This window comes from Somniosus microcephalus, chromosome 11 (genome assembly GCF_052327205.1).
Source record: "Somniosus microcephalus isolate GS21.2 chromosome 11, FLI_Smic_1.0, whole genome shotgun sequence".
Classification (NCBI taxonomy): Eukaryota; Metazoa; Chordata; class Chondrichthyes; order Squaliformes; family Somniosidae; genus Somniosus; species Somniosus microcephalus.
This window is the reverse complement of record NC_140997.1, coordinates 676,360-690,414: the sequence shown is the minus strand read 5'-3', so window position 1 is coordinate 690,414 and position 14,055 is coordinate 676,360. Positions and strand designations below refer to the sequence as shown.

General features: G+C 43.4%; 1 protein-coding gene across 3 annotated transcripts in view; it reads right to left on the bottom strand.

Moving 5' to 3' along the window:
• gid4 (GID complex subunit 4 homolog) overlaps positions 1-14,055 on the bottom strand; it is a 119,142-nt gene that overhangs the window by 65,821 nt on the left and 39,266 nt on the right. For all 3 annotated transcript variants that reach the window (XR_015079889.1, XR_015079890.1, XM_086000019.1), the window contains exon 2: positions 4,714-4,773. Coding sequence is in view for 1 of the 3 variants with exons in the window: in XM_086000019.1 (XP_085856145.1) it covers positions 4,714-4,773 (60 nt within the window). In the remaining 2 variants the exon portion in view is untranslated. The remainder of the gene's footprint in view (positions 1-4,713; positions 4,774-14,055) is intronic.

The window sequence follows — 14,055 nt, the reverse complement described above, 5'->3', positions numbered from 1 at the left end:
CACCCCTCCGTCTCCCCGTAAATATCAGTACCCATGTTTCAGGTTCTTCCCGTCATTGGCAGAGATTCATTCCTGGTCTAGCTTTTAAAACCACAATGGAAATGAGGACCACAAGCCTCAGCAATAACAGTATTAATATAGGTCACTCCAAAGACAGCCCTGTTGTGATGGGCACATTTTTGTAACTTGTGTATGTGTTTATATATCCTGTTTTCAAACTTGGGTGTTCTCCTGCACTGTCGGTTTTGACCCTTCAACTTGGTTTCTATTAAAAACACTTCAGTCTGGATCAATTTTATTGGAATGCAATCTCCCTGACAGTTTGCTCAGAACCATTCATGGCCTCTTCCATTCAATTACCAGAACCAAGCAGAATGATCACCGTTTGGCATCTGTAATCTGAAATGTGAGGTTACTTGTATACAATTTCCAAGGCCTGGAAAACTCCAGAAGCCAGAACTGATATCAATTTTTCTCCCAATATTTCAAATTTGACATTAAAATGAAAGATAAAGATGAATATGAAAATGCACGTGTGGCTTTGAATATTTAAGTATTTACTTCCAAAATACCTGGCTAAAACTAGTACTTGTATAATGTTTTACTTGTAGAACACACAATATTTCATGAGATCAACACAACTGGATCATGTTCCAAATGCCTGCCCATAAGCCGATGGTTTGCTGCAAGCTGGCAGTTTCTTAACAGAGTTAGGCTGACACATCAGTGGAGTGCTGCACTGTTGCAGCGGTCACCCCTTGTACAAAATGTTAAACCAAGGTCCCAACTGCCTGCCTTGATGGTTCAGGTGGATGCTAAAGATTCTGTGGCACTACTCGAAGAAGAGCAAGGAGTTCTCCTAGTGTCCTGGCCAACATCATTGAAACAAATTAACATCTTACTGCTGTTGGGTAATTTTCCGGCACAGACACGATGGGTCGAATGGCCTCCTTTTGTGCCATAATTTTCTATGATTTTTCCTGTGCACAAAACGGCTACTGTACATAAGAAGTGAGAACAGGAGTAGGCCATACGGCCCCTTGAGCCTGCTCCGCCATTTAATAAGATCATGGCTGATCATTGACCTCAACTCCACTTTTCTGCCTGATCTCCATATCCCTTGATTCCCCATGAGTCCAAAAATCTATCTATCTATCTCAGCCTTGAATATACTCAAAGACTCAGCATTCACAGCCCTCTGGAGCAGAGAATGCCAAAGATTCACAACCCCGAGTGAAGAAATTCTTCCTCAACTCAATCCTAAATGGCCTACCCATTATCCTGAGACTATGCCCCCTAGTTCTAGACACTCCAGCCAGGGGAAACAACCTCTCAGCGTCTACCCTGTCAATCCCCTTCAGAATCTTGTATGTTTCAATGAGATCACCTCTCATTCTTCTAAACTCCAGAGAGTATCGGCCCAATCTACACAATCTCATCATAGGACAGCCCTCTCATCCCAGGAGTCAATCTAGTGAACCTTCGTTGCACCGCCTCCAAGACAAGTATATCCTTCCTTAGATAAGGAGACCAAAACTGTGCACAGTACTCCAGGTGTGGTCTCACCAAGGCCCTGTATAATTATAGCAAGACTTCCTCACTCTTATACTCCAACCCCCTTGCAATAAAGGCCAACATGCCATTTGCCTTCCTTATTGCTTGCTGTACCTGCATGCTAGCTTTCTGTGTTTCTTGCACAAGGACACCCAAATCTCTCTGAACACCACATTTGAAAGTTTCTCACCATTTAAAAAATATTGTTTTTCTATACTTCCTACCGAAGTGAATAACCTCACATTTCCCTACATTATACTCCATCTGCCACCTTACTGCCCACTCACTCAGTCTATCTATATCCCTTTGCAGACTCTGTTCTCGTCACAGCTTACTGTCCCACCTAGCTTTGTATCATCAGCAAACTTGGATACATTACACTCGGTCCCTTCATCTAGGTCATTAATATAGATTGTAAATAGCGGAGGCCCCAACACTGATCCTTGAGGCACCCCACTAGTTACAGCCTGCCAACCTGAAAAAGAACCCGTTTATCCCTACTCTCTGTTTTCTGTCCATTAACCAATCCTCTATCCATGCTACTAAAGTACCCCCAACCCCATGAGCCCTAATCTTGTGTAATAATCTTTTATGTGGCACCTTATCGAATGCCTTTTGGAAATTCAAATATATTACATCCACTGGTTCACCTTTATCTACCCTGCTAGTTACATCCTCAAAAAACCTCTAATAAATTTGTCAAACACGATTTCTCTTTCATAAAACCATGTTGACTCTGCCTAATCATGTTATGATTTTCTAGGTGACTTGATATCACTTTCTTAACAATGGATTCCAGCATTTTCCCGACGACTGATATCAGGCTAACTGGCTTGTAGTTCCGTTTTTTCTCTCTCTCCTTTCTTGAATAGCGGCGTTACATTTGCAACCTTCCAATCCACTGGGACCATTTCAGAATCTAGGGAATTTTGGAAAATCAAAACCAATGCATCCACTATCTCTTCAGCCACCTCTTTTAGATGCCTTGAATGTAGGCTGTCAGGTCCAGAGGATTTGTCGGCTTTTAGTTTCTCTAGTACTTTTTCTCTACTTGTATTAATTACGTTAAGTTCCTCACCCTCATTAGACCCTTGGTTCCCCACCATTTTTGGTATGCATTTTGTGTCTTCTACTGTGAAGACAGATATAAAATATTTGTTTAACGGTTCTGCCATTTCCTTATTCCCCATAATAATTTCTCCTGTCTCAGCCTCTAAGGGACCAACGTTGACTTTTGCTACTCTTTTCCTTCTTACATACTTGTAAAAATTCTTACAATCTGCTTTTATATTTCTTGCTCGTTTTCTCTGTCTATTTTTTCCCTTTTTATCAATTTTTTGGTCAGCTTTTGCTGGTTTCTGAAACTCTCCCAATCCTCGGGCTTACTATTATTTTTTGCATTATAAGCTTCTTCTTTTAATCTAATGCTATCTTTAACTTCTTTAGTTAGCCACGATTGGATCACTTTTCCCGTGGAATTTGTTTCTCAATGGAATATATTTTTGTTGAGAATTATGAAATATTTCTTTAAATGTTAACCACTGCTTATCTACCGCCATACCTTTTAATCTATTTTTCCAATCTGTCTTACTTAACAGTCACTGTACTTCAAAGTAATTCATTGTATGTGAAGTAGTTGGAGACACGTAATGACTGCTATATAAATATATACTTTTTTGCCTCTCTCCAATTTGGTGAACCTCATAACATTATTATTGTGAGCTTTCATCAATCTTTAATGAGTCCTGCAGCTATCTTATAAGGGGCAGCATAGAATGAAAGAGAAGGGGCAGTGCAAGATTCCAAGACATCTAATATTTCATATACCAACAATATAAGTTTATTAATAAAATTAAGGTAAGGATATGTGAGTTTGGTTAATTCCTTCAGTGGCACCTTCATGAATTTGATTCATGTCTAAATCAGACTGAAGCATCAACTACAGTATGAGCAAATTATAATAATAGGTTGGAATTTCAGCTACTTCTTTTTTGAAAAACAGACTTCAAGATGATATAAGTGGAATTTCTGAAATTATGAAGGGGGCTGACCAAGTTCATCCAGCCAACTTATTCCCAATGTGAAGGGTTCAAAAATTAGGGCAGGTACATTTAAAAGTCAGTAAGTTATGACTGAAAAATATCAGGTGGACCCTTTATTTAATACAAAAGGGCAATAGATTTGTGTAGCAAGTTACCATAGAAACCCACAGAAGGAAGATGCAAAATTGGTGCAAGAGGCAAGTGGATGCCTTTCTGGAGAGAGAAGCAATTGTGGGATATGGCAGAAAGTCAGTCAATGTTGTTGCACCTAATAACCTTTTCTATTCATAAAAGAATTCTATTCTAGGTATTGTACACCAAGATTACCACGATCTGCAAGACCAGTGCCAGTACACAACAGGTGAGTTATTTTGCTCAGGTCTTCAATCATTTTACTAGAACTTGACAAGAATGTTGAATCAGTTTCACTAATCTATGTTTCTCTAAGGTCTAGTGGCTGAGCATGCCACTATGTGCAATGCTAAGCCATATAAATCAGAAGGACCAGGTTTGATTCCTGGTCTGTGCAGAGTTCGCCAAGTCCAGCCAAGCCAGCAGTTGGGGCACAACAATTCCCTCAATCCCTCTTGGCTAAGCAGGAGAACAATTCATCAAGGTACCAAGTCCTGATCGCTATCCAGCAAATTCTGCTGGAAACTCTACATGTGGTCTTTGGGCAAGAACAGGATTGGCCTTGGCGATGCCGCTTTCCATTGTCAAATGGTCTACCAATACTCACTATCTAGACTAATGCATGAAGAATAGTTACCAGAGGGGAACTGACACTGCGAACCATACACCAGCAAGTCAGCCCCATCAGGTGGAGAGAAAACCTGGGACATAAACTTTCGCTTATCCAGGATGCACTTAATTCTAGAAGGATGTCTGTTCTGCAATACTGGCAGAATGCATTACAAGCATTTATCTTTCCTGACAATGTACCATACAATGGAAGTCAGAAGTAAATATGCTACAATTCAACTTAGAGTAGAGCCATATGTAAAACTTTAACTTATTTTTGTTTGTACACAGAAGCAATTTTGTTCACCGATTTAAAACAAGTATTTTGGCAGATTATCTGTGTTTCAGCTCAGAATCTGTGCTCGGAATGGCTTACCTCAGTGAGTCCCTTGATCTTCAGGTATCCACAGAGAAAGGAGTTTTCCATGTCAACGTGCTACAGAAATAAACAAACGTGTTATTCAGGATTTGCTTTGTTTGCACTTACCAAAAACAATTCGAGCCATGGAAAGTTATTTAGATGGACGAGAGGGGCGAGGAGAAATTTCTTTACGCAGAGATATTAGGAACATGGAACATTTTGCCACAGGGAGTAGCTGAAGCCGAGATCATTGCATTCTTTAAGGGAAAATTGGATAAATATTTGAAATTGAGCAAGTTAGAAGGTTATGGGGAGAGCAGGGAGCAATGGGATTTGTTTTGTATTAATCTAGCAAAGAGCCTACACAGAATGACCTCCTACAGTAACTATGTTACTGATCCTCAATGATAATCGACAGCAGTGACATTTTTTCCTCTCCTCTCTTGCAGATGCTGAACTAAACCAGGGGACAATTCCACATTCATCACCTCAGATTGTTTGCACCACCAGTACAGAGAAATACATAGAAGTTACGACATGGAAACAGGCCATTCGGCCCAACCAGTCCATGTCGGTGTTTACCCGCCACACGAGCAAATAGTTCTAATTACATTGAGCCCCCCTGTTCCAATATCCCTTCTTCCAAGGAGGTTGAGGGGTGATTTGATAGCGGTGTACAAGATTATGACGGGTTTGGATAGGCTAGTCGGGGAAAGGCTGTTCCCACTAGTTGATGGTACAAGGACTAGGGGACACAGATTTATGGTTTTGGGCAAGAGATACAGGGGGGATGTGAGGAAAAACTTTTTTACGCAGCGAGTGGTGAGGACCTGGAACTCGCTGCCGATGGAAGTGGTGCAAGTGGACACACTCAATGTTTTCAAGGGGAGACTGAATAGGCACTTGAGGGAAATAAACTTGCAGGGCTACAGGGATAGAGTGGGGGAACGTGGCTGACTCAATTGCTCTGCAGAAAGCCGGCACGGACTCGACGGGCCGAATGGTCTCCTTCTGTGCCATTATGACTCTATGACCTCTCCAAACTAATCTTGAATGTTGGCAGTTTCTGACTCAACCACTAATCCTGTGAATTCCACAGCCTCAACTTTGTGTGAAGATGTTTCTCCTGCCCTCTGTTCTAATCACTTGCATTTAATCTTGCATCAATCTACCCTGTCCCATATGTATGTAACTGAACCGACCAGGGGGCAAGCAGCCTTAGATCTGGTCCTGTGTAACGAGACAGGATTAATTAAAAATGTCCTAGTAAAGAATCCCCTTGGAATGAGTGACCATAACATGGTTGAATTCCATATTCAAGTAGAGGGTGAGAAGGTTGGATCTCAAACAAGCGTGCTAAGCTTGAATAAAGGAGACTATGAAGGTATGAGAGCGGAATGGAGTACAGTGGATTGGGAAAATAGATTAAAGGGTAAGACGATACACGATCAGTGGTGTACATTTAAGGAGTTATTTTACAACTTCCAAAACATATATATTCCACTGAGAAGAAAAGGGTGTAAAAGAAAAGACAGCCATCCGTGGCTAAGGAAAGAAATTAAGGATAGTATTCGACTAAAAACAAGGGCATATAAGGTAGCCAAATCTAGTGGGAGGATAGAGGATTGGGAAAACTTTAAAAGACAGCAAAAAATAACAAAAAGATTGATTAAGAAAGGGAAGATAGATTATGAAAGTAAATGAGCAAAAAATATAAAAACAGATAGTAAGAGTTTTTATAGTTATATAAAAAGAAAAAGGGTGGCTAAAGTAAATGTTGGTCCCTTAGAGGATGAGACCGGGTGGTGTGCCTTCAATAACCACAAAACTAGAAGTTATAGACTTTAACAAGTTGGCTTTTAATCACTAAGATCAGAGCTAACATCTCAACACACTGACTGGCTCGCAGGAATGAGTCATACAGGTTAGTCAGGAAAGAGGAAGTGAAACTATACACCGTGTGGGGGAGGGTAATATACATGAGTGCAAAACGAATACAGGCAAGAACGAATACAGATTTCATTACACCGGGAAACTAATGGTGGGAAATATGGAGATGGCAAAAACACTGAATGAATATTTTATATCAGTCTTTACGGTAGAAGACACTAAGAATATCCCAACACTGGACAAACAGGGGGCTAAAGGGGGGGGAGGAGCTAAACACGATCAAAATCACTAAGGAAGTGGTACTCGGTAAAATAATGGGACTCAAGGCGGATAAATCACCTGGACCTGATGGCTTTCATCCTAGGGTCTTGAGGGAAGTGGCGGTAGGGATTGTGGATGCATTGGTAATAATTTTCCAAAACTCCCTGGACTTGGCAATGGTCCCGGCAGGCTGGAAAACTGCTAATGTAACACCCTTATTTAAAAAGGGCAGTAGACAGAAGGCTGGAAACTATAGACCGGTTAGCCTAACATCTGTGGTAGGTAAAATTTTGGAGTCCATTATTAAGGAGACAGTAACAGGACATTTGGATAGTCATAATTTAATAGGACAAAGTCAGCATGGTTTTATGAAGGGGAAGTCATGTTTGACAAATTTGCTGGAGTTCTTTGAGGAAGTAACATATAGGGTGGATAAAGGGGAACCAGTGGACGTAGTGTATTTAGACTTCCAAAAGGCATTTGACAAGGTGCCACACAAAAGATTATTGCTTAAGATAAAAAATCACGGGATTGGGGGTAATATTCTGGCATGGATAGAGGATTGGCTATCTAACAGAAGGCAGAGAGTTGGGATAAATGGTTCATTCTCAGACTGGCAATCAGTAACTAGTGGTGTTCCGCAGGGGTCAGTGCTGGGTCCCCAACTCTTTACAATCTATATTAACGATTTGGAGGAGGGGACCGAGTGTAACATATCAAAGTTTGCAGATGATACTAAGATGGGAGGGAAAGTAGTGAGTGAGGAGGACATAAAAAACCTGCAAGGGGACATCGACAGGCTAAGTAAGTGGGCAGAGATTTGGCAGATGGAATACAATACTGGAAAGTGTGAAGTTATGCACTTCAGCAGGAAAAATCGTAGAGCAAGTTATTATCTTAATGGCAAGAAACTGGAAAGTACTGAAGTACAAAGGGATCTGGGGGTCCTGGTGCACGAAACTCAAAAAGGTTAGTATGCAGGTGCAGCAAGTGATTAAGAAGGCCAATGGAATGTTGGCTTTCATTGCTAGGGGGATAGAATATAAAAATAGGGAGGTATTGCTTCAGTCGTACAAGGTATTGGTGAGACCGCACCTGGAATACTGCATACAGTTTTGGTGTCCATACTTAAGAAAAGACATACTTGCTCTCGAGTCAGTACAAAGAAGGTTCACTCGGTTAATCCCGGGGATGAGGGGATGGACATATGAGGAGAGGTTGAGTAGATTGGGACTCTACTCATTGGAGTTCAGAAGAATGAGAGGCGATCTTATTGAAACATAAGATTGTGAAGGGGTTGGATCGGGTGGATGCAGGGAAGATGTTCCCGATGATGGGTGAAACTAGAACTAGGGGGCATAGTCTTAGAATAAGGGGCTGCTCTTTCAAAACTGAGATGAGGAGGAACTACTTCACTGAGGGTGGTAGGTCCATGGAATATGCTGCCCCAAAAAGCTGTAGAAGCTACATCATTACATAAATTTAAAACAGAAATAGACAGTTTCCTAGAAGGGAATTAAGGGTTACGGGGAGCGGGCAGGAATTTGGACATGAATCTAGGTTCGGATCGGTCATGGCCCTGTGGGTAGCGGAGCGGGCCCAGGGGCCGTGTAGCCTGATCCTGCTCCTTTTTCGTGTGTCTAATTCTGTTAGATTCAGGAGATGGTTCTGTGATAGTGGATTGGCAGTTAGGATCAGATCAGCCATGATCTTATTGAATGGCGGAGCAGGCTCGAGGGGCCGATTGGCCTACTCCTGGCTCCTATTTCTTATCCCTTCATAATTTTAAGCACTATTATATTGTTCCATAATCTGCGCTGTTCTAACGCAAAAAAGACTCAATTTTTCAAGTCTTTCTTAGTACTTGTATTTCCTCATACCAGGCAACGTCCTGACATGTGTGTTGCACCCTCTCCAAAGCCTCAATATCCTGGTCTTAGCCACTAAGGCATCCACAGAGGAAACTCCATCACAGTAGATAAAGCTTCTGCTTGAAGCTCAACAGTTCATTATGCAAACTATTTCCAGTTTCCTCATCGCCTTTTACCCTTGTTATAAACTTAAATGCACAAACAAATTCCACATTTCAAACAGACAAAACTGACTATTGTATTTTTGGGTGTTTCTTCCCAGCTTAAGTAAATGTAGTACAAAATTTCACATGGCCATCCTGCTAGTTAAGCAATTTGGTTTAATTTCAGAAGCTTACTGGAATGCACTGCCTGAAAGGGTGGTAGAGGCAGAAACTCTAATCACATTTAAAAAGTACTTGGATATGCACTTGAAGTGCCGTAACCTGCAAGGCTACGCTGGAAAGTGGGATTAGGCTGCATAGCTCTTTTTCAACCGGCGCAGACATGATGGGCTGAATGGCTTCCTTCTGTGCCGTAAATTTCTATGATTCTTACTGAAAGTCACCGTCTATAATGTCACTGGCAGAAACAGAATTTACCACTCCATTAACGCCACCTATATATGACAACATAAACTGGAATGAGTTACAAGGCAGTAACACAGATTACTAACTAGCCGGTAAGGACCGCTGCCCCAGACCACCCTGCCCCCCACCCCAATCAGAGAAGTTGCTTGGCCAGAATAATAAAGTCACGAATGTAACTTTGTAGTAACTAATTTTTCATGAGCACAGTTTTTCCCAAAACCATCCCACAGAATTAGTGGCACAGCAAGTTAAATTACAGAATCATCGCCATTGGTTTACAAGTGTTATTATTGCATGCATTATTTTCACGTTGAAAGTTGACTGGTAAAAACTGGAAAATTCCAACAGCCATTGGCTGGCAGTAAATTATAAAGCGGTCATTCAGCTGAGTAATTTGTATGACATCACAAATTGGAAAAATGCAAAGCAAAGGGTAGAGCGACATACAAACATTGGCAGGATCTATTTGTCCATTTATTTAATCTAGCGCATTTCTAAAAATATATTTTTTTTTAGCTTTTCAAAACTCATGAAGTGGTTAAGTTAATGTGCATTTTAGTCACATGGTATCCATCGAAACATACATGTAGATACTGTTTGTTGGCATAGTTGTTTATACTTGGATCTCACTAGAAGTCAAATGGGTATATTTATTAACAAAGGCCTTGAAATGGATTGGATGTTTGCCACTGGGGACAAGTGGGTATGGTTAGTAGTTATGGCACAAGACTAACAACCCAGAGATTACAAATTCAAAACCTCCATTGCAACTTTTGTGGCCATCAAAACAAGCCAGATTGTTGTTAAAAATCCAACCAATGTCCAACAGGCATGAGAACCTGCCAGTCATACTCGGCCTGGCCAACATCCACACAATGTGGTTGGCTCTTAAGCCCCTAGAGCAAGTCACTCAGTTGTACAAACAATTGCTTCAAATAGGCCTATTTATTCAGGGCAGTTAGGGATGGGCAATAAATGCAGCCTTGTATCACCCACATCCCGAGAATAAAATAATGCCTGTGGGAACAGAGCCAAAAGAGGACTCCGGGTCTGAAGGCACACAGCAGCTACACTGCTACAGGATTTACAAGCTCTTATAAGCAGTTTCAATAAACTATGTACTGTAACTACATAGAAATCAGCAAAAACAGAGCTTCTGGCAAGGAGGCACAATGCAGTAAGAGTCAAGGGGGTCTGCAAACCACTGCAGCAAAGCTTCAGTAATGTGTAATGTTGTCAATACCACTTGGTTTAACTACTATCTTGTACTAGCCAACCAGGGCTATTCTTAATATTTGTACTCTCGTAGTTTTTGCTGTTTTAAGTAACTTCCTTGCACTGTCAAGCTGTTGCAGAGGAAAGACGATAAAGGTTGCTGCAAATGACAAAAGATAAAAGGTAATAAAAAGGAAGTGACATCAGTGAAGGTCTATAAAATGATACGACTTCCTTTTAAATTAATAAACCTAGGAGAAAGACCAAGGCCTCACCACCAAATCTGAAAATAGGAGCCAAATAAACTTGTGGTTAGATGCCACTAATTTAGGGTTTTAGTCTGTAGGCTCGAGTCTGCAGGAAGAAGGGAACACAGAGTTTTGACATTAGCACTGGATTGTTTTGGGATAGGGGAACGGTAGCATAGTGGTAATGTCACTAATGATCCAGAGACGCGAGTTCAAATCCCACCACGGCAGCTGGGGAATTTAAATTCAATTTATTAAATAAATCTGGAATAATTACTAGTATCAGTAAAGGTAACCATGAAACTATTGGATTGTCATAAAAACCCATCTGGTTCACTTTAGGGAAGGAAATCTGCCGTCCTTACCTGCTCTGGCCTATGTGTGACTCCAGAGCCACAGCAATGTGGTTCACTCTTAACTGCCCTCTGAAATGGCCTAGCAAGCTACTCAGTTGTAACAAACCGCTACGAAACAAAATAATAAAAATGAAAATCGGACAGACCACCCGGCATCGACCTCGACACCAGCTACGGACACGGCAACGGCACACCCAGCCCAGTCAACCCTGCAAAGTCCTCCTCACCAACATCTGGGGGCTTGTGCCAAAATTGGGAGAGCTGTCGCACAGACGAGTCAAGCAACAGCCTGACATAGTCATACTTACAGAATCATACCTTTCAGCCAACGTCCCAGACTCCTCCATCACCATCCCTGGGTATGTCCTGTCCCACCGGCAGGACAGACCCACCATGGGTGGCGGCACAATGGTATACAGTCAGGAAGGAGTGGCCCTGGGAGTTCTCAACATTGACTCTGGGCCCCATGAAGTCTCATGGCTTCAGGTCAAGCATGGGCAAGAAAATCCTGCCAATTACCACCTACCGCCCTCCCTCAGCTGATGAATCAGCACTCCGCCATGTTGTACACAACTTGGAAAAAGCACTGAGAGTAGCAAGGGCGCAGAATGTACTCTGGGTGGAGGACTTCAACAGCGGATCGGTAGCACCACTGCTGGCCGAGTCCTGAAGGACATAGCTGCCAGTCTGGGCCTGCGACAGGTGGTGAGAGAACTAACACGAGGGAAAAACCTACTTGACCTGGTCCTCGCCAATCTCTCTGTCGCAGATGCACCTGTCCATGACAGTATTGGTAGCGGTGCAGTCACTGTGGAGGCCAAGTCCCATCTTCACGCTGAGGACACCCTCCATCGTGTTGTGTGGCACTACCACCGTGCTAAATGGGATAGATTCAGAACAGATCTAGCAGCTCAAAACTGGTCATCCATGAGGCGCTGTGGGGCCATCAGCAGCAGCAGAATTGTATTCCACCACAATCTGTAACCTCATGGCCCAGCATATCCCTCACTCTACCGTTACCATCAAGCCAGGGGACCAACCCTGGTTCAATAAGGAGTGTAGAAGAACATGTCAGGAGCAACACCAGGCGTACCTAAAAATGAGGTGCCAACCTGGGGAAGCTGCAACTCAGGACTACATGCATGCTAAAGAGTGGAAACAGCATGCTATAGACAGGGCTAAGCGATCCCAATCAACAGATCAGATCAAAGCACGGCAGTCCTGCCATATCCAGTCGTGAATGGTAGTGGACCGTTAAACAACTAACGGGAGGAGGAGGCGCCATGAATATCCCCATCCTCAATGATGGTGGAGCCCAGCACGTGAGTGCAAAAGACAAGGCTGAATCGTTTGCAACCATCTTCAGCCAGAAGTGCAGAGTGGATGATCCATATCGGCCTCTTCCTGAGGTCCCCATGATCACAGAAGCCAGTCTTCAGTCAATTCGATTCACTCCACTGATATCAAGAAACGGCTGAGCGCACTGGATACAGCAAAGGCTATGGGCCCCAACAACATCCCGGCTATCGTGCTGAAGACTTGTGCTCCAAAACTAGCCGCGCCTCTAGCCAAGCTGTTCCAGTACAGCTACAACACTGGCATCTATTCGACAATGTGGAAAACTGCCCAGGTATGTCCTGTCCACAAAAAGCAGGACAAATCCAATCCGGCCAATTACCGCCCCATCAGTCTACTCTCAATCATCAGCAAAGTGATGGAAGGTCTCATCGACAGTGCCATCAAGCAGCACGTGCTCACCAATAACCTGCTCACTGATGCTCAGTTTGGGTTCCGCCAAGACCACTCGGCTGTCGACCTCATTACAGCCTTGGTCTAAACATGGACAGAGGAGCCGAATTCCAGAGGCAAGGCAGCAGTGACTGTCCTGGACATCAAAGCAGCATTTGACCGAGTGTGGCATGGAGGAGCCCTAGTAAAACTGAAGTCAATGGTAATTGGGGGGAAAACTCTCCACTAGCTGGAGTCCTACCTAGCACAAAGGAAGATGGTTGTGGTAATTGGAGGTCAATCATCACAGCCCCAGGACATCGTTGCAGGAGTTCCTCAGGGCAGTGTCCTAGGCCCAACCATCTTCAGCTGCTTCATCAATGACCTCCCTCCAACATAAGGTCAGAAATGGGGATGTTCGCTGATGACTGCACAGTGTTCAGTGCCATTCATAACTCCTCAGATAATGAAGCAGTCCATGCCCGCATGCAAGACCTGGACGACGTTCAGGCTTGGGCTGATAAGTGGCAGGTAACATTCGTGCCAGGCAATGACTATCTCCAACAAGCAAGCATCTAACCACCTCCCCTGGACATTCAATGCCATTACCATCGCCGAATCCCCCACCATCAACATCCTGGGGATCACCATTGACAAGAAACTTAACTGGACCAGCCACATAAATACTGTGGCAACAAGAGCAGATCAGAGGCCAGGTATTCTGTGGCGAGTGGCTCACCTCCTGACTCCCCAAAGCCTTTCTACCATCTAGAAGGCACAAGTCAGGAGCGTGATGGAACACTCTCCACTTGCCTGGATGAGTGCAGCTGCAACAACACTCAAGAAGCTCGACACCATCCTGGACAAAGCAGCCAGCTTGATTGGCACCCCATCCACCACCTTAAACATTCACTCCCTCCACTACCGGCGTACCGTGGCTGCTGTGTGTACCATCTACAAGATGCACTGCAGCAACTCGCTAAGGCTTCTTCGGCAGCACCTCACAAATCCGCGAACTCTCCCACCTAGAAGGACAAGGGCAGCAGACGCATGGGAACACCACCACCTCCAAGTTCCCCTCCAAGTCACACACCATTCTGACTTACAATATATCGCCGATCCTTCATTGTCGCTGGGTCAAAATCCTGGAACTCCCTCCCTAACAGCACTGTGGGTGTACCTTCACCACACAGACTGCAGCGGTTCAAAAAGGCAGCGC